This window comes from Phocoena sinus, chromosome 2, assembly GCF_008692025.1.
Source record: "Phocoena sinus isolate mPhoSin1 chromosome 2, mPhoSin1.pri, whole genome shotgun sequence".
NCBI classification, from domain to species: Eukaryota; Metazoa; Chordata; class Mammalia; order Artiodactyla; family Phocoenidae; genus Phocoena; species Phocoena sinus.
The window spans coordinates 51,550,928-51,577,619 of NC_045764.1; the positions used below are offsets into that span (position 1 = coordinate 51,550,928).

A 26,692-nucleotide genomic window follows, 5' to 3' on the forward strand; every position below is an offset into this window, starting at 1 on the left:
CAGCCAAGAGACTCAGCCCAGTCAGGCCTGACCTGTTACCTCTCCTCTCTGGTGTCTGGTACCCCAAGGCCAGCAGCCCTAATGTCCTAACTTGGCTCTGTTCTCCTCACTGCTCCCCCTGATTCCCTGCAGGGTGTTTCTAGAGGACTGGCAAATCTTTGTTTCCGCCACTCAATAGGACTAGTAATGATCTCTAAGAAGCCAAACAATGTACTGAATCTAAATCACCACACATGCTGGGCTCTGTCTCTGTCTTATTGTAAGTCATTACCATTACAATATTACTGGTGGCATGGTGGACTACATTTTTATAAAGTCATCTGGTATATACTATGAGCTCTTGTTTCCTGTAGAAAGACAGGTTACCCTTAAAATTAACCACAAAAGCCCTAAAAATGTTACAAAATATGCATCTCTACCTCTTAAGAGATAGTTTAGTGCTTCCAGCTGTATCACATAGTTGAAATTGGCATATCAATTTTACCTTCAATGTTCAAATAAGAAAAAAAGAAAGAACTGGAGGATAGAGCAACAACTAAACACTTTTTTTACCTAAAGCAAGAAGTTATTTGGTACAGAGACAAGACCAAAATAAATCAAGGAAAAAACTGTTAACTGGAACATAAAAATAATATCTTAGTGTGATCTTTCACCAAAAAAAAATAATATAAATATTAATTCAACAGCTACGCCCTAAAGTGACTGGACGCATTTGAGATTTATAATATACATTACGTATATAATGTTATTGTACTCATAGATGCAAATATTATGCAGAGAAACCTGACACATGTTTTTCTGTTGTTCTAACAATTTCTCAAAAAGAGATTGTGTTGTGAAAGAATTTTGAAGTTTTTTGTTTTTGTTTAGCCTGAAGGTTTTAAAAACATCTTTTTACTGGAAAAAAAAAAAAAGCAGACACCTTTACTGTATACAGTGTCCTTTGTGCTCCAGAGGCTGCAGCCCCCATTGGTGGAGTCTGTGTGGGTTTTACTAGTCCCCACAGTCTTAGCTTCCACTTACTTGGCTTTATAATACGGGCCCTGAGCAAAACAGGATGAGATGAAAAATGTGACCCCAAAATATAAGAGATTGGGTGGGGAAAAGTTGCACATTTTGCTCAGGCTCTTCCTCTACAAGGCTCTGCCTCTCCTCAGTTAGTAACCTGAGAAAGTCTCTGAGGTCTGCCCTGCATGCTGGCCTCAGGAGATGTATCCCTGTGGGGGTCAAGAGGTGGCTACTGACCCTCCAGCCCCTACCTGTCCTCCCAGAGAGGTAAGGCAGCCCCAGGAGCTGACACTGACTCAAGCACCTGTCCTTGGACATTCTCAGGAGTGTTTTCCAGCCCTTTGTTTTGTTCTGCTTTACTGTTATGCACTCTGATTGGGTTGGAGAGCAGGGGTTTAAAGTACAGAGTCTCTTTGTTTTTCCAAGACCTCCTTTGATCAGGAGCTCAAACACATGCCCCAGAAACTGGGCTTCCTGGGTGATAGTGGCTAGGGGAACAACATGACTTGGGTCCAGTGCCACCAGAGAGGCCCCCAGGTAGACCCTATGGCCTGCTGGGTAGCTCTGCTAGCCTGAAGGAGGGGTTCAGGGCCACAGCAGGGAAGCATCCCTTTCAGAGAGGAAATGAGAAATCAGCAAAGGACAAGAAGGAATGGGGCCCAAACTCCCTCCCCTTGGCCATGGAACCTGAGGGACGAGAACCTGGGGGATTTGAGAATTACCTTTGGGAAGCTAACAAATAAATAGTTACCAGATAAACTGGAAACAGCTTTCTGGGTATTTGCATGTTTAGGTATTTCCAGACACATTTAAAAGGAATTCTTCAAGACTGTGCCTTTTGTTCAGGCCTGTTCAGTGCCAAGTTTCACCAGGCTTCTCTCCCAAACAGGACTGTGATCACAGTGAATAGAGGGTCAGGTAACAGCAACACCATAGCCTACAGTATGCACTCTCACTTCCATTATTATCTCATTTGATCCTTATTCCAACCCTGTGAGGGGGCAGGGCAGGTCTGGTTATTCCCATCGGAGAGACGAAGCACACGGCATGGAAGGTTTAAACACTGCCCATGGCAGAAAGGGATCCGTGAGCCCTGGAAGCTTGGCCCCCTGGTTTGGTCCTGCCACCACCATTCCATTGCCACCTCTAGCTCATTTTTGGGAAATGAGCTGCTCTCTGTGGCCAAACGCACCTGGAAAAAGTGGGTTGACTTAGCACTTTCCAAAGTATCCTGAGGACAGGCAAGGTGGGAAGGGGAAGGCCTACAACAAAATGGGCTCCAAACGTCTAAATTCATGAATAGAACAATTAGAAGTGGAAGGGTTCTCAGGAGAAATCTTTGAAATCTGAGTCCTAACTCCAGTAAAATCCATGGGGATGCTTATATTTAACATTTTAACACAAATTAACATTTTGTTAAATACATCTTGGTGGGGGGGAAGGTGCTGGTTAGAAAGAGGGAAGGGCAAAATCTGTGGTCCCTGTGGGTCCTGAGGCCACAGCAATGGAGGAGGGAGCACTTCCAGCTCCCAGCAGCCCTTGCAGTGCACTGTGTGCCAGGAGCTATGCGGGCTTCAAGCTAACAGCCATGCTGACCATTGGGAATGAGGTGCCTGTTGGCCCCAAGGCCATTCTTCAAATCGTCTGTCTCTTTGCCTTTGGTGGCTTCTTCCTTCTTCTTCTCTTCCTCAACCTCTTCCTCTTCATACTCATCCTCATCATCACTTCTCACATCCTGGATATTCTAGACAAAAGAAACAATGGGCTGTGAGTGGCAACCTTCCAGAAAGACTCTTGAGTGAATAAGCAAACAAATGGGCTCAGTTTAGAGATATGGCTCCCTTCAGAGAAAACACAATATTCAAACCACCAACATAGAACATATCATGGATCATAAAATAAACCTTAACAAACTTAAAGAATCAAAATTATGCAAAGTATGTTTCAGGTCCTAATGGAATTAAGCTAGAAATCAATATAAAAAAATAATGGGAAAATTTCAGAACACTTGGAAATTAATCAACACCCTTATAAATAATCAGTGGATCAAAAGAGTAAGTCTCAAGGGATACTAGAAAACATTTTGAATTAAGATTAAAACGCATCACATTTTCTTCAGTGTAGTTAAAACAGTGTTTAAAAGGAAATGTATACCATTAAATGTTTATGTTAGAAAAGAAGAAACGTCTGTAATAATATGAGCTTCCAACTTACGAAACTAGGAAAAAAAAAAAGAAAGAAAAGCAAAATAAGCCCAAAATGAGCAAAAGGAAGGAGATAACAGAGATGAGAAATCAATAAAATTGAAAACAGAGATAATCTGAGTAGTCTTAAAACTATGAAAAAAAATTAAATATGTAGTTTAAAATCTTCTGAAAAAGAATATCAGGCACAAATGGTTTCACTGGCAAATTCCATGAAATGTATAAAGAAGAAATAACACCAAATCTCCACAATCTCTTCTAGAAAAAAGAGGAGGGATCACATCCCAATTTATTTTATGAGGCCAGAATTACCCTGATACCAAAACCAGACAGACAGTATAAGAAAATACAGCTACAGAGCAATATCTTTAATGAACATAGACATTAAAATCCTTAATAAAATATTCCAAATCAAAACCAGGAATGTATAAAAAAATTATACTATGATAAAGTGGGGTTTGTCCCAGTAATGCAAAGCTGGTTCAATATTTGGAAATCAATGAATGTAATCCATCATATTAATAATCTAAAGAAGGGAAAAAATGATTATATCAATTGATGCAGAAAAATCATATGACAAAATTCAACATCCATTCATGATAAAAAAAAATTGTAAAACTTCTCTACAAAGAAGGAATAGAAGCTAACATCATACTTAATGGTGAATAACTGAATGCTTTCCCCCTAAGAATAGGAATAAGGCAAGGATGTTCACTTTCACCATTCCTATTCACATTGTACTGGAAATCCTAGTCAATGAACTAAGGCAAGAAAAAGAAATAAAATTCATACAAATTGGGAAGAAAGAAATAAAAGTGTCTCTATTATTTATGTACAAAATACCAAAGAATCAACCAAAAAACTTCTAGAATTAATATGTGAGTTTAGTACTAAGGCTGCAGGATAAAAGGTCAACACATAAAATCTCTTTCTCTCTCTCTTTGTCTCTGTCTCTCTGTCTTTTTCTTTCTCTCTCTGTCTCTTTCTCTCTCTCTCTCTCTCTCTCTCTCTCACACACACACACACACATACACACACACACAATCTTGATTTCTAGACACTAATGTAGTAGGCTAAAAAATGTCCTCAAAAATATTAGGTCCTAATTTCTGGAATCTGTGAATGTTACCTTACCTGGTAAAGTTTTTTGCAGATATTATTAATTAAATTAAGGATTTTGAGATGAGAGATTATCATGGACTATCCAGGTGGCCACTCAATGCCATCACATGTGTCTTTCTAAGAGAGGCAGAGGGGAGTCAACACAGAGGAAAGGCAATATGAAGACAGAGGTAGAGATTGAAGTGATGTAGCTACAAGCCAAGGAATGCTGGCAGCCACCAGAAGTTGGAAGAGGCAAAGAACAGATTCCCTGCTGTGTGTGAAGGGAACACAGATCTGCCACACTTTGATTTCTGCTCAAAACTGATTGTAGACTTCTGACCTCCAGAACTGTAAGAGAGTAAATTTCTGTTTTTTTAAGCCACCAAGTTTGTAGTAATTTGTTATGGCAGCCATAGTAAACTAACATGACTAGCAATGTCCAACTAAAACAGAAATTTAAAAGTCAGTAACATTTACAATAGTTTCAAAAAGTAAAACACTTAGGTACAAATGTAACAAAGCATGTATAGTATCTGCATGTAAAACCTACAAAACTCTGAAGAAAGAAATTGAAGATCTAAATAACTAAAGAGACATACTATGTTCATGGCTTGGAAGTTTCAATACAGTAAAAATGTTAATTATCCCCATATTGATCTACAGATTCCACATAATACCATTAAAATCTTAGCAAGATTTCTTATAGATATAGACAAGCTAATTCTAAAATCTATATGGAGAGGCAAAGGAACTAGAATAGCTAAAGCAATTATGCAAAAGAAGAATAAAATTGGAAAACTTGAACTACCCAATTTTAAGACTTTACTATAAAGTTATAGTAATCAAGACTGGATGGTATTAGCAAAGGGGTAAACAAATAGATCAATGGAACAGAATAGAGAATCTAGAAATACACCCACACAAATACTGCCAATTGAGTTTTGACAAAGGTGCAAAAGCAATTTAATGGAGAAAGGATAGTCTTTTCAACAAATGGTGCTGGAGCAAGGAGAAATCCATAGGCAAAAAAGTAAATTTTAACCTTACACATATGTTAACACAAAATGAATTGTAGATCTAAATGCAAAATATAAAACTATAAAACTTTTAGAAGAAAACCTATGACCTTGGGTTGCATAACGAGTTCTTAGACAAGACACAAAAAGCATACTCCATAAAAAAATGATAAACTGTACTGCATCAAAATTAAAAACTTTTGCTCTATGAAAGGTACTATTTTAAAAAAAAAAAAAGAAAGATACTATTTAGAGAATACAAAGACAGGTTACAAACTGGGAGATAGTAATTACAAATCCCATATCCAACTAGTATGGATAATAAAGAATTCTCAAAACTCAACAATAAGGAAAAACATTTAAAAAATGGGAAAATATTTAAAAATACACACTTCTAGGAGGATATAGGATGTCAAATAAACATATGAAAAGATATTCTACATCATTAGTCATTAGGAAAATGCAAATTAAAATCATGATTAGATAAAACTATCATAAGAATAGCTAAAATTAAAAATCCTGAGAATACCAAGGATGAAGAGTAACTGGAAGGAATTCTTATACACTGCTGATGGAAATGCAAAATGGTATAGACACTTTGGAAACAGTTTTTACTTATAAAGGCAAACATACATATACTGTATGTCTCAGCATTCCTACCCCTGAGTATCTACACTAGAGAAATGAAAATTTATATTCACACAAAAACAAATGTTTATAAAAGCTCTATTCATAATTGCCCAAAATTGTAAGCAACCCAAATGTTCTTCAAGAAGTAAATGAATGGTACATCCATACAATGGAATACTACTTACCAATAAATACGTACAAACTACTGACATTTATAAGAAGTTGGATGAATCTCAAAAGCATTATGTTAAGTGAAAAAAAGTTTGTTTCAAAAGGTTACCTACCCTTCCAACAAACAAAAGCCCAAGACCAGATGGCTTCACAGGTGAATTCTATCAAACATTTAGAGGAGATCTAACACCATCCTTCTCAAACTATTCCAAAAAATTGCAGAGGAAGGAACACTCCCAGACTCATACTATGAGGCCACCATCACCTGGATACGAAAACCAGACAAAGATATCACAAAAAAAGAAAATTACAGACCAATATCACTGATGAAAATATATGCAAAAATCCTCAACAAAATACTAGCAAACAGAATCCAACAACATATTAAAAGGGTCATACACCATGATCAAGTGGGATTTACCCCAGGGATGCAAGGAATCTTCAATATACACAGATCAATCAATGTGATACACCATATTAACAAACTGAAGAATAAAAACCATATGATTGTCTCAATAGATGCAGAAAAAGCTTTTGACAAAATTCAACACCCATTTATAATAAAAACTCTCCAGAAAGTGGGCATAGAGGGAACCTACCTCAACATAATAAAGGCCATATATGACAAACCCACAGCAAACATCATTCTCAATGGTGAAAAACTGAAAGCATTTCCTCTAAGATCAGGAACAAGACAAGGATGTCTGCTCTCACCACTATTATTCAACATAGTATTGGAAGTCCTAGCCATGGCAATCAGAGAAGAAAAAGAAATAAAAGGAATACAAATTGGAATACAAATACGTCATGTTTACAGATGACATGATACTCCACATAGAAGAACCTAAAGATGCCACCAGAAAACTACTAAAGCTAATCAATGAATTTGGTAAAGTTGCAGTATACAAAATTAATGCACAGAAATCTCTTGCATTACTATACACTAACAACAAAAGGTAAGAAAGAGAAATTAAGGAAACAATCCCATTCACCATTGCAACAAAAAGAATAAAATAACTAGGAATAAACCTACTTAAGGAGGTAAAAGACCTGTACTCAGAAAACTATAAGAAACTGATGAAATAAATCAAAGATGACACAAACAGATGGAGAGATATACCATGTTCTTGGGTTGGAAGAATCAATATTGTGAAAATGACTATACTACCCAAAGAAATCTACAGATTCAGTGCAATCCCTATCAAATTACCAATGACATTTTTCACAGAACTAGAACAAAAAAAATCTTAAAATCTGTATGAAGACAAAAGAGACCCTGAATAGCCTAAGCAATCTTGAGAAAAAAAAAAAAAATGGGGCTGGAGGAATCAGGCTCCCTGACTTCAGACTGTACTACAGGGCTACAGTAATCAAGACAGTATGATACTGGCACAAAAACAGAAATATAGATCAATGGAACAGGATAGACAGTCCAGAGATAAACCCATGCACCTATGGTCAACTAATCTATGACAAAGGAGGCAAGGATATACAATGGAGAAAAGACAGTCTCTTCAATAAGTGGTGCTGGGCAAACTGGACAGCTACGTGTAAAAGACTTAAATTAGAACACTCCCTAACACCATACACAAAACTAAACTCCAAATGGATTAAAGACCTAAATGTAAGACCAGACACTATAAAACTCTTAGAGGAAAACATAGGAAGAACACTCTATGACATAAATCACAGCAAGATCTTTTTTTTTTTTTTTTTTGCGTTACGCGGGCCTCTCACTGTTGTGGCCTCTCCCGTTGTGGAGCACAGGCTCCAGACGCGCAGGCTCAGCGGCTATGACTCACGGGCCCAGCCGCTCTGTGGCATGTGGGATCTTCCCAGACCCGTGATTACTGATTACTGTAGCCCTGTAGTACAGACCCGTGTCCCCTGCATCGGCAGGCGGACTCTCAACCACTGCGCCACACAGGGAAGCCCCAAGATCTTTTTTGACCCATCTTGTAGAGTAATAGAAATAAAAACAAAAATAAACAAATGGGACCTAAGGAAACTTAAAAGCTTTTGCATAGCAAAGGAAACCATAAACAAGATGAAGACAACCCTCAGAATGGGAGAAAATATTTGCAAATGAATCAATGGACAAAGGATTAATCTCCAAAATATACAAACAGCTCATGCAGCTCAGTATCAAAAATAAAACCAAAACCCAACCCAATCCAAAAATGGGTGGAAGACCTAAATAGACATTTCTCCAGAGAAGACATACAGATGGCCAAGAAGCACATGAAAAGATTCTCAACATCACTAATTATTAGAGAAATGCAAATCAAACCTACAATGAGGTTCACCTCACACCAGTCAGAAAGGGAGGTGGGATGAATTGGGAGATTGAGACTGACATATATACACTAATACGTATAAAATAGATAACTAAAGAGAACCTGTTGTATAACACGGGGAACTCTGCATCACTTCACTGTATAGTAGAAACTAACACAACACTGTAAAACAACTACTATCCCCCCCCAAAAAAAACTAACACAACATTGTAAAACAATTATACCTACCAAAAGACATACTGATGTAGTTTTCATGACATTCTTAAAAAGACTAAACTGTAGGGATGGTGAACAGATAAGTGGCTGCCAAGAGCTGGGGTGGAGGGAGGAGTTATTGGGGTGACAGAATTATTCTGTATCCAGATTGTAGTGATGGCTACACAAATCTACACTTGTGTTAAAATTCACAGAACTGTACACCAACAGGAAAAAATAAATTTCACTGATGATAAGTTTAAAAATAAAACTTAAATGTATTTCTTTTTAGAACGCAAACACTATAGTTTTCCCAATAAACATCTGCTAAGTAAAGTATTGCTCATGTGGGCATTTTGGTTGTCAGGATATTTTTATTGTTGGGAATAGGATGTTTCCTATTTTCTTTATGCAGGAATTCCTTCAAGGACAGTTCTTAATTAAGAGTAATATGTTTCTCCTCTTCTTTACAGTGTTCTGAAAGGAATTTTGTGAGGAAAACTCCTAGAATAACACTGTCCCAATGAATGCAGATGGAATTGCTGCAGATCAGACTTCATTGCAAAAGATAATGATGGTGTGAACTATTAAAACAATACCAAGAACTCAAGCTCTCTGCAAGGCCAGTGTTGGATCTGACCCCTGACCCTCTAAGCCAGTTCAGAAACATCTCTATAAAACCCAGCCTAGAAAAGAAAAAAACTATGGAAGGTGGAGGCTGTTTCCTCACGCATCATTTTCCAAGATGACATCCATAACCATAAGAGTTTTCCCTTTTTGTGACCTGAAGACTAAAACTGACCACCTCTGGAGATTCTTGGGGTATATGTAACAAAATACTTCCTTGCATACAAGCTTCATGCAAACACGGCTTAAACAACAACATCAACAACAACGTACACACATTCTGCTGTCTTAATCACAGAAATATAACTTCATAGGCTCTTTTCTGTATGTTCTGCTCTTTTCACAACAACACAGAAAGGGTCCCAAAATAAACAAGGCTCACTGTAAACACTGAGGAATAAACTTGGCATCTCATCAGTTAAGATGCAACAGAGAAACACAGCCTCTCCATGATTTGCTGGGAGCCAGGATCAGAATGCTCCCCCTGCAGACGGAGTCTTTCAGGGAAGGGCCATGCTTGGCTGACGTTTGCTTTCATGGATGGTGCCTCTTGGCTCTCCTTTTCTTTCCTCAAAAAGTTTTTGTAGGGAACAAGGGGAAATCTGAATCAAAACAAAGAAACTAATTTCTCCCCAGAAAGGCATACTAGCGTCTTCCCACCCCTTTCTCCAGGACTTGAATAGCTGCTTTAGCTGAGAAATAAATTCATCCTGGAGGATGCTCCCCATAGCTTGAAGCCACATCCTCCAGCACCTTCACCTCTGAGAAGAGGGCCTGGACCATATTCAGGCTTTTAGAAATGTATGACATCCTCACAGTCATAAAGGTTGGGGAGCACTACTGACTTTTAATGAGCATTGGCTAGGGATGCCGCATACCTTACAATGTGCATGACACCCTAATGTCCTGCCAGACCTGCATTTGTAATTATCCAAGCCTAGAATCTAATTCCATTGTACATTCAAGCACAGGAATTCTTGCATGGTTTTAATATATTCTCAACTTTTCAGGACTGCAACTATGTACATAAATCCAAGGAAGACTATACTTCATTTTGTTCAGAACTTCACAATTTCAGAAAGCCATGTCACTGATGGCAACCCTACCAGTGGCATTTGAGGCTGTGTCAGTCTGCACTTGCAGCTGCCCCACTCATGCTGAGTCTCCATATAAGCAAGCACAGCATCTGCCAACTTCATTACATTCTCTAGGGCAGTCATGTACACGTTACACACGAAATGCATATTTTATCAGAAATGTCTTTCATCTTATTTCTTTTTTATTATGTTGTGGCATTATATTGCTTTTTGAAATTATGCTTTTAGGTGAGTGATATTACCTAGGAATTTAATTTCAGGCTAGTGAAGAGGGTGTGGGTCCAACAGGTTGGAGAACCACTGTCCTTGATGATGAATCAAGCTCAGAAAGGATTTCCTGGTAGTAAGAGTTTGTTAGATAGATGTATAGGTGGTTGCACACTATAAAAACTTGAATAATGCAAATTGGAAATTGAATGGTATTCAAAAATATTAATAAAACCTCATATTATACAATTTCATCTTGTATATGCTATCTGTAATATAACAATAACAGCAATGACACCCTTAAAGGGCTTTTTTTCCACTGTCCTAAAAATCCTCTGTGCTCTTCCTGTTCATCCCTCCCTCCCTCCCAAGCCCTGGCATTTACTGACCTTTTTATTGTCACCATAGTTTTGTCTTTTCCAGAATGTCTTGTAGTTGGAATCATATAGTATTTAACTTTGAAGATTAGCTTCTTTCACTTAGTAATAAGCATGTAGGGTTCCTCCATGGTTTTTCATGGCTTAATAGCTCATTTCTATTTTTTTTTTTTTTTTTGCGGTATGTGGGCCTCTCACTGTTGTGGCCTCTCCTGTTGTGGAGCACAGGTTCCGGATGCGCGGGCTCAACGGCCATGGCTCATGGGCCCAGCCGCTCCGCGGCATGTGGGATCTTCCCAGACCGGGGCATGAACCCGTGTCCCCTGCATCAGCAGGCGGACTCTCAACCACTGCGCCACCAGGGAAGCCCGTCATTTCTTTTTATTGCTGAAGAATATTCCATTGTTCGGATGTGCATACCACAGGTATGCATCTACTGACCTATTGGAGGACACCTTGGTTGCTTCCAAGATTTGGCAATTATAAATGAAGGCACTATCCACGCTATAAATGTCCATGTGCCAGGCACTGAACTAAGCAGTTAGTATGAACAATACCGTTTCCTCCTCACAGCAACCCTAGGACATAGGACCTATTCTATTTACTTTAAAGGAGAGGAAAATGAGGCTTAGAGGGGTTAAGTAACTTTTTCAAGGCCACACAGCTACGAGAGGCAGACAGGGTGAAAACCCTATCAAAACTTAGACACCTCAAAACACAGTGCTCTACAAACCCCTGCTGGAATACTTGGAGAGACAGGGCACCCACGGGGTGAGACAAACACTGGCATGCTTTATTCTATTCTATTCCATTTTAAAAATGATGTACAAAACTGATTTGGCAACCTATTAATGATCTGCAACCTACAGTTTGAAAAACACTGGCTAAGGTGTGCTAGAAAAAATAAGGCTTTGCTAATCAGCTGAAATCAGAAAAGTTTAAGATATAAATCACAATCCGTATTCTGCAAAGTACCTTTTCACAATGGTAAATCCTTTCCAGTAATTACAATACTTAATAAAAATCAAAAACAAGTCAACCTTGCTCTAGGGGAACAAAATCTAAACACCTGCTAAAGGTCAAGCCACAGTGTTTTCTAGAACTCTACCTGTCTGCTTTGATGGGATGCCAAGACTCTGCTTGCACCAGCAGCAGTGAGTCTCTCCCTTGGAATCAGCCAGCTTCTTTTCTTGTATTGACCTTCCCTTTGCTTTTTCTCTGCACACGAGTGCCCCTTACTTTCCTACTTCTTAGTTGTCCCTGGGCTTGTAGAACTGGTCTCGTGCCACTTGTTGGCCCGGAACCCTCCCACAAATCATTAAGGGCCCAAGAAAATCCATGCAAAAAAGAAGGATCTAAACCCTTCTTTGAAGAGCGAAGGGAACCAAGGGCTGCAGCCACCAGATGCACAGTTCTCACACATGCCAAGCATATTGCAGCACACATGCTTACTGTTACCTGCCCACCAGCTGCCCTTGGTGAAGGGTTAGCAGTGCCACTACAGACAGCATATTACTATTCTGATAACTTTAGATAACTTTCTTTATAGAATTAGAAAAGATATCTAATATTCAACTGGACATTTTCCAGAAATGACCTGGGCCCTCTAGAATACATTATTGGCAATATTATTCATTCCACAAATGGAAATGCATGAATATAATTTCTGCAATGTCTTTTAAAAGTATCTCCTTCCTCTCCCCAGCAACTCCCTTCAGTTACACAAAATGATGGTGAAGGGAATGAAGAACAAGTTACTTATGGAAGAGAGACCTTGTAACTAACTGGTCTTAACGAGGGCTTTGGAACCCCCACATCACTAATGGCACCAGTATTGGCAAATGTCATCAGCCTGGCACTCCAGGAGGGCAGAGAAGACACGCATTCAGAGGATGGGGTTGAAGTCACAGTCACTATGAAGGAAGGCGAGCAATCAGTCTGAAAGCATCCCATACGCTAGGAGAAACAGAAACCCTGAAACTGGGACCAAAATGATCTTCCCCAGATTAAAGTCGGTTGAAGCCAACATTCCCTTTGAAGGGCATGTTCCAGGAGCAGGGGCACAGAGCTTAACTGAACCACATTCAAAGACTCATTCACCCAAGCACGGGAGTATCTTAAAGCAATGGACACACTTCCAACTTCTCCTATTGACCCTTTTTTTTTGGTGGGGGGCTTGTGAAAAAATGCTTGAACCTGTAATATCACACAGTAATTCACTTTGGCTGGTGTCAAATCTCTCAGACACAGAGTACAGGACCAAGGTCACTGTCCCGGCTCCCTGCAGTCATGAGTGCAAGTCAAAGCAGTATCGAAAACATGCCCTAAAACCGGCTTACTCATGGTTCCCAATTTTTGTGACTGGTCTGTATACATAGAATGCCTCTTCTCTTGAACTTCAGAACTGGACTCAAAGGTTGTTTTTTAAACTGTCCCAACTCACCGGTATAAAATATATTGTACTTTCCACTGATGGTTTTTATTTTCATTACACTTGCTGCTATCAATGTACCTAATTTCCTTAAGAAATTATTTCACTTTGCTAAGGCTTACAGGCTTTAAAAAATGAGCTTCTAGGAGAAAAAGTAAGTTTTAGGGAGAGATGGACTCTGGAGAGTATCTGGTCGGGCAGATTCATTTTCCAGAAGAGATAAAAACTACAGGACTTGAACCCACTCAGCTCACTGACTCAGCTTGGTGGAGAAGAGCTCAGATTACGCTATGTGGCTCTTGATAAAAATGCATGGATTTCTTTCATATTCTCTATATTACCTAAAAGTAAATTTAAAATAAATGTAAAAGGCTCTGTGGTAATCACCAACTTGTGATGTAGAAAATGATTTGATTTCATGAATGTACTTTGCTTTGGGGATTAAAACCATTAAAATTAGTGTATTTTCTACACATTTGGCATCCTTTAGATGCAGCTTTAGATTCAACAGCCTGCAAATTCCACAACTTTAACTGGGCAAAGATATACAAAACCATTTTGAAAAAAAATAATTAGGATTTATGTAAGCAACACTTAGGAAATAACCATGGAAAGACAGAAGATTAAGTATGAATATATAGCCCAGAAAAATGTGTATTAACAACAAAATGTTAAAGTTTGTTTCAAATATTAGCATCCAACAAAGAATTCATATGCACCATTAAGAAGGAAAAAAATCCAATGTGACAGAAAAGCAGACAAAGGATATAAACAGATGATTCACAGAAGAGACAACTATTGACTAATCAACTATACGAAATGCTCAAGCTTAGTAATGCAAATTAAAATGAGATAAAATCTCTTATTCATCAAACTGGTAAATATTAAAATATCTGGTGGTACCGAAAATTGGTGAGGATGTGGGGCAAGAGAGACTCCCATATACTTTGACAAATTGTTTGGCAGCATCTGGTAAACTTGACTCAGGAATTCTACTTATAGAGAAACTCCCATATGTGCCACCAGGAGACATATATAAAGATGTAAACAGGAGGATATGTAGACTGTGGACTATTCTGTGATGGATACTATACAGGAGGTAAGTACACTGGTCCACAGTAATATTTGTCAATATGAATAATGTCATAATGAGTGAAGAAAACAAGTTGTACAATTATATAAACTAAATCATACCATTTATGTAAAGTTTAAAAACAAAAAAGCAATGCTTTAATTGTGGCTATATCCAAACATAATAAGCATATAAAAGCATGGGTGGAAGGACATCAGCTTCCCTTCTGCAGAGGGAGGGAGAAAGGATGGGGTAGAATATACTGGAATGTGCCATCTTCCTCCTCTAGTTTCTCTTAGGTGATGTCACCAGCACTCAGCAAGCACTCAGTGTATATTTGATGAGCAAGTGAATGAAAGAATCTAATACCACAAGATGGGAATCTTAAATCCCATCCGAATGCAGGTGATCCCAAATTTGTATCCCAGCGTGGACCTTTCTTCCAGGCTTCAGACCATCTCCTCTCAGCTGCCTAAGGCCTTGTCAGATTCGAGGCTCCGTTTACACCACCTTCTCTGGCCTTCGTATTTCAGCACATGGCACTACCATCCACACAGCTGCTCCAGGCAAAACTGCCAGGTCATCTTCAGTCCTGTCCTTTATGGGAGATCTTGTTTCCTAGCTTATCGCATTCAGAGTGACTCTTTGACACAGATCCCTGAGCTCCTGTCTTAGTGGTTTCCAAGTTACATCTAATATCTGTGGTCACATCCAGACTCTGAGCTGAACTGTTCTGTTGGTGAGTCCCTGCCTAGGACCTCAGAGTCTGAGGGCCCTCTAAGATGCAGTCACACAGGTTTGGGTCCTGAAAGACCCTTGCTGACCTACAGTGCCCTGCAGTACTGCCTTGCAAGACTTGCGATGGCCACTGCAGACAGCTCCTGCCGGACAGTGCTGCTTCCACAGCTCAGAGGAGCCAGACTACTGTTGTTGGCAAGATTTCTGAATAAGGAAAATTAAAAAATATCGTGCCTGCCTCTCTCTAGGGATAGAGAAATAAGATTTGCTTTTAGACAACTCCAATCCACCAGCCAACTTTCAAAAGGAAACACATAACTGGCTTATAGCTGAGCAGCCATAGTATAGTGGGGCTTTTCTACACCAGTGTTTCCCAACTGATGTGCCAGGAAAGGGTTAAAAGATATGCTGAGATATTAATTCTCTCAGGCCTTGGGGCAACTAGGAGAGCCCCAGTCTCCTGCTTTGGGTAGTCCTGTCATTTTCCCCCAGTGTGCTGTACAAATATCAATTTCTTCAGTGCCTGAGGTAAGGAAGCTGGGAAGCAGTGTCCTAGAATGACTACAGAGCGGAATGAAATGTTTCCTTAAGTAGCAACCTTAGAAGACTTCCTCATAAATGCAGGGGCTTGAACTAAAGATGAGAAGCCTTGCAGCCCCTAGGAGAGAAATGTGTGTGTGCAGGGCAGGAGGTGAGAACTGGCTCCCTCCAGGACATGAATGGCTCTGCTGGCTTAGACCCAACATTCAGCGAGGTTAAAGAGGTGAAAAGTAAGGAGAGAGAACTGGTCACTAAGTGAATTAGAATGAATGAGGAACGAGTGTTCGGCACAGTCCACACTGCCTCACCCGCAATGTCCTTCTCAACCCACACTGTACAAAGCCATGCAGGAACAGAAAGGTGTAGTGCCATCAAAGTCATAATTTTCTCTCAGTTACACCTGAACAATTAGCTACAGTCTCATTCTCTCAATCCATCAGAACTTTCCAAATGCAGGTGTCTTATTTCTAAAGGAGATGGCTGGCAACCATTTGTGTTAAAATTACTCACTTGAGTAATTTTAAACTGCCAACACCTGAAGAAATGCTAAACAGATAATTATGGAGAGCTTGGCTCCTCAAGAAATAGTGTGTTTGGCTGTTCTTGCATAAACCTAACTTCTCTCTGTATAGGATGACACTGTCAGGTGGGAAAGCAAGGAATAATTTGAGATCAACACCAACCACAAAGTGAAATCAACTAAAAGAGAGAGGAGTTTACTCATTTATTCCAGGGATCTCAGCCAGTTTATTCTGTGGGGACTGTTCTGCCCATTGTAGAAGGGCTAGTAGTAAGTATTCCTGGTCTCTGTGCACTAGATGTCAGTTGTGACCACCAAAATTGTCTCCAGAGATTACCAAATGTCCCAGGGGGCAAGGCGGGGAGCAAAACCACCCCAGGTGAGAACCACTGATTCAAAAAACATTTCTTGAGCCCCTGTGCATTGTGTAAGACTTTGGGGATATAATGGTTTCTGTCTTCAAATAACTTATACTCTATTCAAAGAGCCAAACCCTAAGGTATCAAATATATAACAATATTCAACCACATATTTGTAAGTGTTAGGAAGCAGAGAATACCATGATATGTAAATTGGGGATCTCACTTAGATGGATGGGAAGGAAGGAAGGCCTTGCTAAGGAAATGGAACTCAAAGGTTGTAATCTGAAGGTTAAGGAGGAGTGGTCAGGGAAGATGGGGTAGGCATTTCAAGAAGAAGACACAGTATGTACAAAGGCCCTGAGATGAGTGGCATGCTCAGGAATTAGAAAGGCCAGTGCAGCTAAAACATGGTAAGAAAGATGGAGCATGACCTAAGATGAGGTCAGGGAGTAAGCATGGACCAGATTACAGATTTAATAGGTCATGGTAAAAAGTTCCAAGTTACTTCTAAGTCCAAATGGAAACCGCTGTGTAGCACTGTTTGAAGTATTGGGAATACATGTGACAAAAAAAGACAAGGTGCCTATCCTCAGAAATCTGCTTTCTGTGGAAACTGGTTTATATATAACAGTGTTCTCTGTTGCTGTATGGAAACAGAATCCAGGGTGGTCAAAGGTGGAGCACTTAGGAGGCTGTGGTCATAGACCAGAAGAGAAATGCCAGTGGCTTGGATTGGAGTGGTAGCATTTGAAATGTAGAGGGGCAATTACATAAGAAAGAATGGTGCCCAAAGGCCTCCAGGTTTGGAGGGACTTTTAAGCTCATCTAATCTAATTTCTACTTGATGCTGATATGCCTTTCTTAACAACCAGAGCAAAAGATGTACATTCTCCTGCTTGTACATTTCCAGTAATTCATTACCTGCTTCTTTTTTCATATGGTGCTAAAATCTTCCTCCTTATCCAAAAGGGATCTGTGTACTTCCTTCAAATGCTGAAATTAACCCCTCTTCAAGCTAAATATTCTTATTTTCTTCAGTTTATCCTCATATGACATGGCACCAAAACCCTTCACTATCCTGCGTGTCTTATGAGAACATATTCCCATCCACAGCCACCGCCTTACACTGGATTATGTGTGTAACACAACCAGCATCACTCAATTAATACACAACTTACCACTTTCATATCCACCAAAAAAAAAGTGAGTACAATAAATTTAAAGTCAAGCCCTGATGATGTCTATGCTTTTAGTTTTATTTTTTGTGTAATTTTTCTTATATTTTTAGATTCCAGAATATATATACTTTTATGAATTAATCATGATTTGCCTATTAGTGAAAGTAAGTAGCTGGCCCTGGTCTGCAGTCCTCAAAAATTATTGCAAGGATTACCAAACAAAATAAACTTTGACAATGAGAAAAAATATGTTAATAGGATAAAATTACAAATAATCTCTGCCACAGCACTTCCATACACTCTGGGAATGACATCTGCAACCATGGTTTCAATAAAATTGCAGAGCTGTGCTTTTGAAATGCCTTAACTGAACTCTGCGCTCGGAAATCTGTGGCTTTACAGTAATGTCAAAAGCCCAGGAGGTCGTGAATGACTCATAATATCCCACTGCTTTTTGAATGGCTCCACATCTAAATCCACAGTTGGCAATGAAACAAAGGACAATATAATAAGCACTTTATGCTGTTTTGAAAGAAAATTTTAGCTTTAACTGTATGAAAAAGAAAGTGCATTCAGTCAGAGTTTAATTTTCTGAACTACTGTCAAAATACATTCCTTTTTGTCATATTAGTTCTTATTACCCAAGTTGACAAGGTCACAGAAAAAAACAGTTTTCCCCTTTTTTTTCTCCTCAAAGGAGCTGCATTAAATTTAAATTGGATTCTTTGAAACTTGGCTACATATGGACATTTCCTATCAGTTATCTGTAATATGAAATTTCTAGACCAGTGCTTCTCAAACTTTAATGTGCATATGAATCACCTAAGTTTCTTGATAAAATACAGATTCTCATTCAGAAAGTATCTAGTGCGGCCTGAAAGGCTGCATGTCACACCAGCTCTGGTGATGCCTCTGCTGACAGTCAGGTACCACACTGCAGTCAGCAGGTGGATGCTTAGGCCACAGACCCTCTCTAGATTGCTGCTTTCTGTGCCTAAGGGTCTTTCACATTTTAAAATCCCATGATTGCAAACAATTTTGACTTCCTTGACTCTGTATGTCATGAGTCTTTTTAGTCCAGAAAGGCAATATAAAATTACCAGTATGTCTCACTTTATGTAATGACTCATGTCTTTAATTCTCCAGAGAAATGTACTATTTAGAGAATTCTGGTTTTCTAGAAAGTAAAGAATCTCAAAGTGCTTGGTGCCTGTTTCAACAGTCTGACTTTTTATTTATAAGGATTTTTCAGCATAGAACCCCTATGTAACATGAAGTCTACTGCTCTTGTTAAAATTTTCATGATGGGAGTATTTGCTGAGGTCATGTCAGCGAACTCTACAGATGTGGGGAAGAGTGCAGCCATCTCTGCTTTTTAGAAAGCAGACTCAGCAATCAGAGGGATGTCCATGGACACTTGTGCAGAGTAGGACAGAGAAGACACATACATACATACACACACACACACACACACACACATACACACACACACGCACACACACAGCTGGGTTTCTCCACTTGATCTAGTGGCTCTTAACCTGAGAGGCAGAGTAGAATCACTTATGTTGGGGGAAGAAGAGGACTGTCAAAAACCCCAGTGTCTGGGTCTAGTCCCCATAGATTCTGATTTAATTGGTCTGAATTAGAACCTGGCTGTGAGTATTATTTTTAAGTCTCTACAAGGTCATTCTAGTGAAGCTATAGTTAACATAGCCAGTATGTAACAAGCTGAACTGAACCGAAAAGTGGAAATCCTGGGAGATCTTTTGGGTGTGAGATCCAGAATAATACCTTATTCTTCATTAGTCTTAAATATGATTATAGTCCTCTCCTGATTAAAATATATATCAAGCCAAAAAATGACTCTTTTTCATGAACTAGATTATATAGAATAATCCTGAATTTCTTTAATAGGCCTTTTAGACAAAAGGTCTTCTGAAACGTTTAGGCACCCATCACCAAATGTCATGCTTTCCCATTCTTTTTTTTTTTTTTTTTTTTTTTTTTGCGGTACGCGGGCCTCTCACTGTTGTGGCCTCTCCCATTGTGGAGCACAGGCTCTGGATGCGCAGGCTCTGGATGCGCAGGCTCAGCGGCCATGGTTCACAGGCCCAGCTGCTCCGCGGCACGTGGGATACTCCCGAACCGGGGCACGAAGCCGTGTCCCCTGCATCGGCAGGCGGACTCTCAACCACTGTTCCACCAGGGAAACCCTCCCATTCTTAAACAAAAGACTTAAATGATAAGCTGGTCAAGCAAAATGAAGTTTAACAAGAAGGAATATAACTTCCACAAAAGTCACAATCATCAACATACAATCCTGAGCAGAAATGTGGCTTGGCTGATGTGAAAAAGACTTAGAGGTTTTAATCAATTTCAAGCTCAATATGAATTAACAACCTAATGTGAACTACCAGCAACTCAAAGCAAAACTAGGATGCATTGATGGCAGCATAGTTTTCACAGAAAGAGACATCAAAACTGCTTGACTTTGTATTAGTCAGACCATATCTAGAAACTGGTGCTGATTTAAAGGAGAATCTGGATAAAAAAGAAAACATTTATAAATTCCAGTTAGCTCCCACAGCCCTCTAGTTTGTGTCTGGGAAAGGGGGTGGGGGGAAGAGGAGGTTAGAAAAACAAGCAGCCTGGGAGTACAGGACTTAGAAGAAGCACAGACAAAATCCCCCCAGAAACAGAAAGTAAAGCCATAAATGACCTGGAAGTACATAGCCCTTGCTAAAGAGAAGGGGCCCCAACGTGTACAAGATACAAGTGTCAGCCTCGGAGAAGCAGAGCTTGTGGGGGAGAAACAGGTATACAGAGAAGAGTGGTACCTGGAGATGAGTAGTGAAGGGAAAGAAGGAAATAGGATTAGCAAAGTAAGGCACCTGCAGAAAAGAATGAAAAACAAGACAAAGAATTGGCTTAAAAAAAAAAAAAAAAAAAAGATCCCGAGAATAGTATCTTCCTCCCTTGCTCACAAACTGGAAAGTTTTCTTGGGTGGAAAGAAAGGGTAGTAGGTACAGCCAGCATGTTACAATTGAATACACCACCAGGGACCCCGTGAGAACAAATTACACATGAGAACATATCCCGCCACCTGTCCCATATGCAGTGGTTGAGAAGCAGAATTGCTAGTCTAGAGCTAGAAGCTGTAACACCCAATGTAGTAGCCACCCATTCACCACGTGTGCCTTCTGAAATAAGGTCAGTCCAAATTGAAAGATGCTGTAAGTGTAAAATAGACACTGAATTTCAAGGACTTAGTATGGAAAAAAAGGATGAAAATATCTCATTAATGATTTGTTTGTACTGATTGCTGAATCACTATATTAGCTTTAAATAATGATTATAATCCTTCCCTGATTAAAATACATACCAGACAAAATATACATCAGGCAAAATTGAAATGATAATATTTTGTTTGTATTGTGTTAAATAGAATATATTATTAAATTACTTTCACCTGTTTCTTATTATTTTTAAAATGACACTACTAGATAACCTAACATTATGTATGTGTGTGGCTCACATTATATTTTTATTGGACAGCATTGACCTAGAGAGAAAAATCAGGAAAAAAGAAGGAATCACCAAACAGTTGTACTTGTTTGAAAAATAAAACAGGACATCTCAGGAAGCATATTAAGTGTTGTTATTTAGAAAATAAAACACTGTGACTTCTGCTTTTGGCTATTATAGAAAAATAGGGAATAGATTATTCTATCATGTTAAACAAACAGAAAACTGGATAAAATATATGAAACAATAATTTTTAGACACTGTTCAATAAGCTGCTTGGGACTGTGATTCCTAAGAAAAGGGAAATGTAGAAGGGAAGCCCTTCAACTGCCTCAGTTACTGCCTGGAGGAAGCTTCTAAGCTGAGGCACAGCAAAGACCCCAAACAGAGCCCAGTGGTGCCAGTGAGTTGAGGAAACAGAGAGTTCACCAAAGGCAAGGAAGCTAGAATTTATGGGGCAGAAGGCTGGTAAAAAAGGAGTTACACAGAGAGTGAGTTCCAGAGATCTGCAGTGGAGTCCCCTTCAGTCTCTGGCTGAGTACTGATCTGTGCATGTGTATGAGGAAACTACTGGAGGCCAGGCCAAGAACTACCAGAAAGGAGTTGGCAAAACAACCCCTGGAACCTACATTGGCTTGGCCATTTGTTGTCTTCTCACCAGCCAGAGTAGAAAGAACTCTTAGTACATGGACAGCAAAGAGAATACTATGAAGAACTCCACTTAATAGCCATAGACTAAAGGCTATTCTACTCTCATTTTCACAAAGCTTATAAAAGCAGGCTTTGAAAGGATCAAACTTATTACAAGTAAGTTAACTTCATACAAAACCAAAATACACTAGTTTTACTACATTGAAAAAAGCACTATTTGAAAGAATACAACAATATCCAGCATCTAACATAGTAAATTCAAAATGTCTGGCATCCAATCAAAAATTACTGGGTTCGCAAAGAAGCTGGAAAATGTCACATAACTCAGAGAAAATTCAATAGAAACAGACCCAGAACTATCAGAGATGACAGAATTAGCAAACAAAGATGCTAACATAATTATTATAAGTATGCTCCAGGGACTTCCCTGTTAGTGCAGTGGTTAAGAATCCACCTCCCAATGCAGGGGACATGGGTTCGAGCCCTGGTCCAGGAAGATCCCGCATGCTGCAGAGCAACTAAGCCTTTGAGCCACAAATGCTGAGCCTGCACTCTAGAGCCTGCAAGCCACAACTACTGACCCCGCGTGCCACAACTACTGGAGCCCACGCACATAGAGTCCGTGCTCCACAACAGGAGAGGTCACCACAATGAAAAGCCTGTGCACCAAAATGAAGAGTAGCCCCCACTCACCACAGCTGGAGAAGGCCAGTGCACAGTGGCAAAGACCCAACGCAGCCGTAAATAAATAAATAAATAAGCCCCATATAGTCAAGGAGGTAGAGAAAAACATGAATATAATGAAAGAAATGGAAGATATAAAAATGACCAAATGTAATTTATAGAGATGAAAAATACAATATCTGAAATTTTAAAACACACTAGATAGGCTTAACTGTGGATTAGACACAGTAAAAGAAAAGATAAAAAAATTGAAGATGTAGCAATAGAAAATATTCAAAATGAAACTAATCAGAAATAAAAAGACTGAAAATGAATAGAACATCAATGATTTGTGGGCCAGTAAAGAGGTAATTGAAGTCCTATAAGAAGACAGAAAAGAAAAGACAGAAGAAATTTTGAAAATTTTGTTGAAATCTGAATTTGATGAAAATTTATAAACCCCACAGATTAAAGAAGCTCAAAAAACCCCAAGTATAAAAGCACACCAAGAGGAGGAATTGGGAAGATGGCGGAAGAGTAAGACGCGGAGATCACCTTCCTCCCCACAGATACACCAGAAATACATCTACACATGGACCAACTCCTATAGAACACCTACTGAACACTGGCAGAAGGCCTCAGACCTCCAAAAAGGCAAGAAACTCCCACGTACTTGGATAGGGCAAAAGAAAAAAGAATAAACAGAGACAAAAGAATAGGGACGGGACCTGCACCAGTGGGAGGCAGCTGTGAAGGAGGAAAAGTTTCCACACACTAGAAAGCCCCTTCCCGGGCAGAGACTGCGGGTGGCAGAGAGGGAAGCTTCGGAGCCGCGGAGGACAGCACAGCAACAGGGGTGAGGGGGGGCAAAGCGGAGAGATTCCCGCACAGAGGATCAGTGCCGACCGGCACTCACCAGCCCGAGAGGCTTGTCTGCTCCCGCGCCGGGGCAGACGGGGCTGGGAGCCCAGGCTCAGGCTTCGGTCGGAGCACAGGGAGAGGACTGGGGTTGGAAGCGGGAACACAGTCTGCAGGGGGTTAGTGCACCACAGCTGGCCGGGAGGGAGTCGGGGGAAAAGTCTGGACCTACCAAAGAGGCAAGAGACTTTTTCTTCCCTCTTTGTTTCCTGGTGCGTGAGGAGAGAGGATTAAGAGCGCTGCTTAAAGGAGCTCCGGAGACGGGCGCGAGCCATGGCTATCAGCGCAGAACCCAGAGACAGGCATGAGACGCTAAGGCTGCTGCTGCCGCCACCAAGAAGCCTGTGTGCGAGCACAGGTCACTATCCACACCACCCTTCTGGGGAGCCTGTGCAGCCCGCCACTGCCAGGGTCCTGGGATCCAGGGATGACTTCCCCGGGAGAACGCACGGCGCGCCTCAGGCTGGTTCAACGTCATGCCGGCCTCTGCCACTGCAGGCTCGCCCCACATCCGCACCCCTCCCTCCCCCCAGCCTGAGTGAGCCAGAGCCGCCAAATCAGCGGCTCCTTTAAACCCGTCCTGTCTGAGCAAAGAATGGACGCCCTCAGGAGACCTACATGCAGAGGCGGGGCCAAATCCAAAGCAGAGCCCTGGGAGCTGTGGGAACACAGAGAAAGGGAAATCTCTCCCAGCAGCCTCAGAAGCAGCGGATTAAAGCTCCACAATCAACTTGATGTACCCTGCATCTGTGGAATACCTGAATAGACAACGAATCATCCCAAATTGAGGAGGTGGACATTTAGAGCAAGAGTTATTATGTTTTCCCCTTTTCCTCTTTTTTTGAGTGTGTATGTGTATGCTTTTGTGTGAGATTTTGTCTGTATAGCTTTGCTTTCACCATTTGTCTTAGGGTTCTATCCATCCATTTTTTTTGTTTTGTTTTGTCTTTCTTTTTAAAAAAATTTTTTTCTCAATAATTATTTTAATAACTTTATTTTATCTTATTGTATTTTATCATCTTTCTTTCCCTTCTTTCTTTTTCTTTCTTTCTTTCTAAACTTTCTTTCTTTCTACTCTTTCTCCCTTTTATTCTGAGCTGTGTGGAAGAAAGGCTATGGGTACTGCAGCCAGGAGTCAGTGCTGTGCCTCTGAGGTGGGAGAGCCAACTTCAGGACACTGGTCCACAAGAGACCTCCCAGCTCCACATAATATCAAACGGTGAAAATCTCCCAGCGATCTCCATCTCAACACCAGCACCCAACTTCACTCAATGACCAGCAAGCTACAGTGCTGGACATCCTATGCCAAACAACTAGCAAGACAGGAACACAACCCCACCCATTACCAGAGAGGCTGCCTAAAATCATAATAAGTCCACAGACACCACAAAACACACCACCAGATGTGGACCTACCCACCAGAAAGACAAGATCCAGCCTCATCCACCACAACACAGGCACTAGTCCCCTCCAACAGGAAGCCTACACAACCCACTGAACCAACCTTAGTCACTGGGGACAGACAACAAAAACAACGGGAACTACGAACCTGCAGCCTGCAAAAAAGAGACCCCAAACACAGTAAGATAAGCAAAATGAGAAGACAGAAAAACACACAGCAGATGAAGGAGCAAGATAAAAACCCACCAGTCCTAAGAAATGAAGAGGAAACAGGCAGTCTACCTGAAAAAGAATTCAGAATAATGATAGTAATGATGATCCAAAATCTTGGAAATAGAATAGACAAAATGCAAGAAACATTTAACAAGGACCTAGAAGAACTAAAGATGAAACAAGCAACGATGAACAACACAATAAATGAAATGAAAAATACTCTAGATGGGATCAATAGGAGAATAACGGAGGTAGAAGAATGGATAAGTGACCTGGAAGTTAAAATAGTGGAAATAACTACTGCAGAGAAGAATAAAGAAAAAAGAGTGAAAAGAACTGAGGACAGTCTCAGAGACCTCTGGGACAATATTAAACACACCAACATTCGAATTATAGGGGTTCCAGAAGAAGAAGAGAAAAAGAAAGGGACTGAGAAAATATTTGAAGAGATTATACTTGAAAACTTCCCTAATATGGGAAAGGAAACAGTTAATCAAGTCCAGGAAGCACAGAGAGTCCCATACAGGATAAATGCAAGGAGAAATACACCAAGACACATATTAATCAAACTGTCAAAAATTAAATACAAAGAAAAAATATTAAAAGCAGCAAGGGAAAAACAACAAATAACACACAAGGGAATCCCCATAAAGTTAACAGCTGATCTATCAGCAGAAACTCTGCAAGCTATAAGGGACTGGCAGGACATATTTAAAATGATGAAGGAGAAAAACCGGGAAGGAAGATTACTCTACCCAGCAAGGATCTCATTCAGATTTGATGGAGAAGTTAAAACCTTTACAGACAAGCAAAAGCTGAGAGAGTTCAGCACCATCAAACCAGCTCTACAACAACTGCTAAAGGAACTTCTCTAGGCAAGAAACACAAGAGAAGTAAAAGACCTAAAATAACGAACCCAAAACAATTTAGAAAATGGGAATAGGAACACACATATCGATAATTACCGTAAATGTAAGTGGACTAAATGCTCCCACCAAAATACACAGATTGGTTGAATGGATACAAAAACAAGACCCATATATATGCTGTATACAAGAGACCCACTTCAGACCTAGAGACACATACAGACTGAAAGTAAGGGGATGGAAAAAGATATTCTATGCAAATGGAAACCAAAAGAAAGCTGGAGTAGCAATTCTCATATCAGACAAAAAAAGACTTTAAAATAAAGACTATTAGAAGAGACAAAGAAGGACACTACATAATGATCAAGGAATCAATCCAAGAAGAAGATATAACAATTGTAAATATTTATGCACCTAACATAGGAGCAACTCAATACATAAGGCAAATACTAACAGCCATAAATGGGGAAATCGACAGTAACACACTCATAGTAGGGGACTTTAACACCCCACTTTCACCAATCGACACATCATTCAAAATGAAAATAAAAAAAGAAACACAAGCTTTAAATGATACATTAAACAAGATGGACTTAATTGATATTTATAGGACACTCCATCCAAAAACAACAGAATACACATTTTTCTCAAGTGCTCATGGAACATTCTCCAGGATAGAT

General features: G+C 39.9%; 1 protein-coding gene across 1 annotated transcript in view; it reads right to left on the bottom strand.

Moving 5' to 3' along the window:
• Positions 1–2,374: 2,374 nt before the first annotated feature.
• Positions 2,375–26,692, bottom strand: part of CERS3 (ceramide synthase 3) — a 121,565-nt gene continuing 97,247 nt past the window's right edge. Inside the window, exon 11 of the mRNA XM_032623620.1 lies at positions 2,375–2,752. Coding sequence (XP_032479511.1) covers positions 2,588–2,752 — 165 coding nt within the window. The 3' untranslated portion in view covers positions 2,375–2,587. The remainder of the gene's footprint in view (positions 2,753–26,692) is intronic.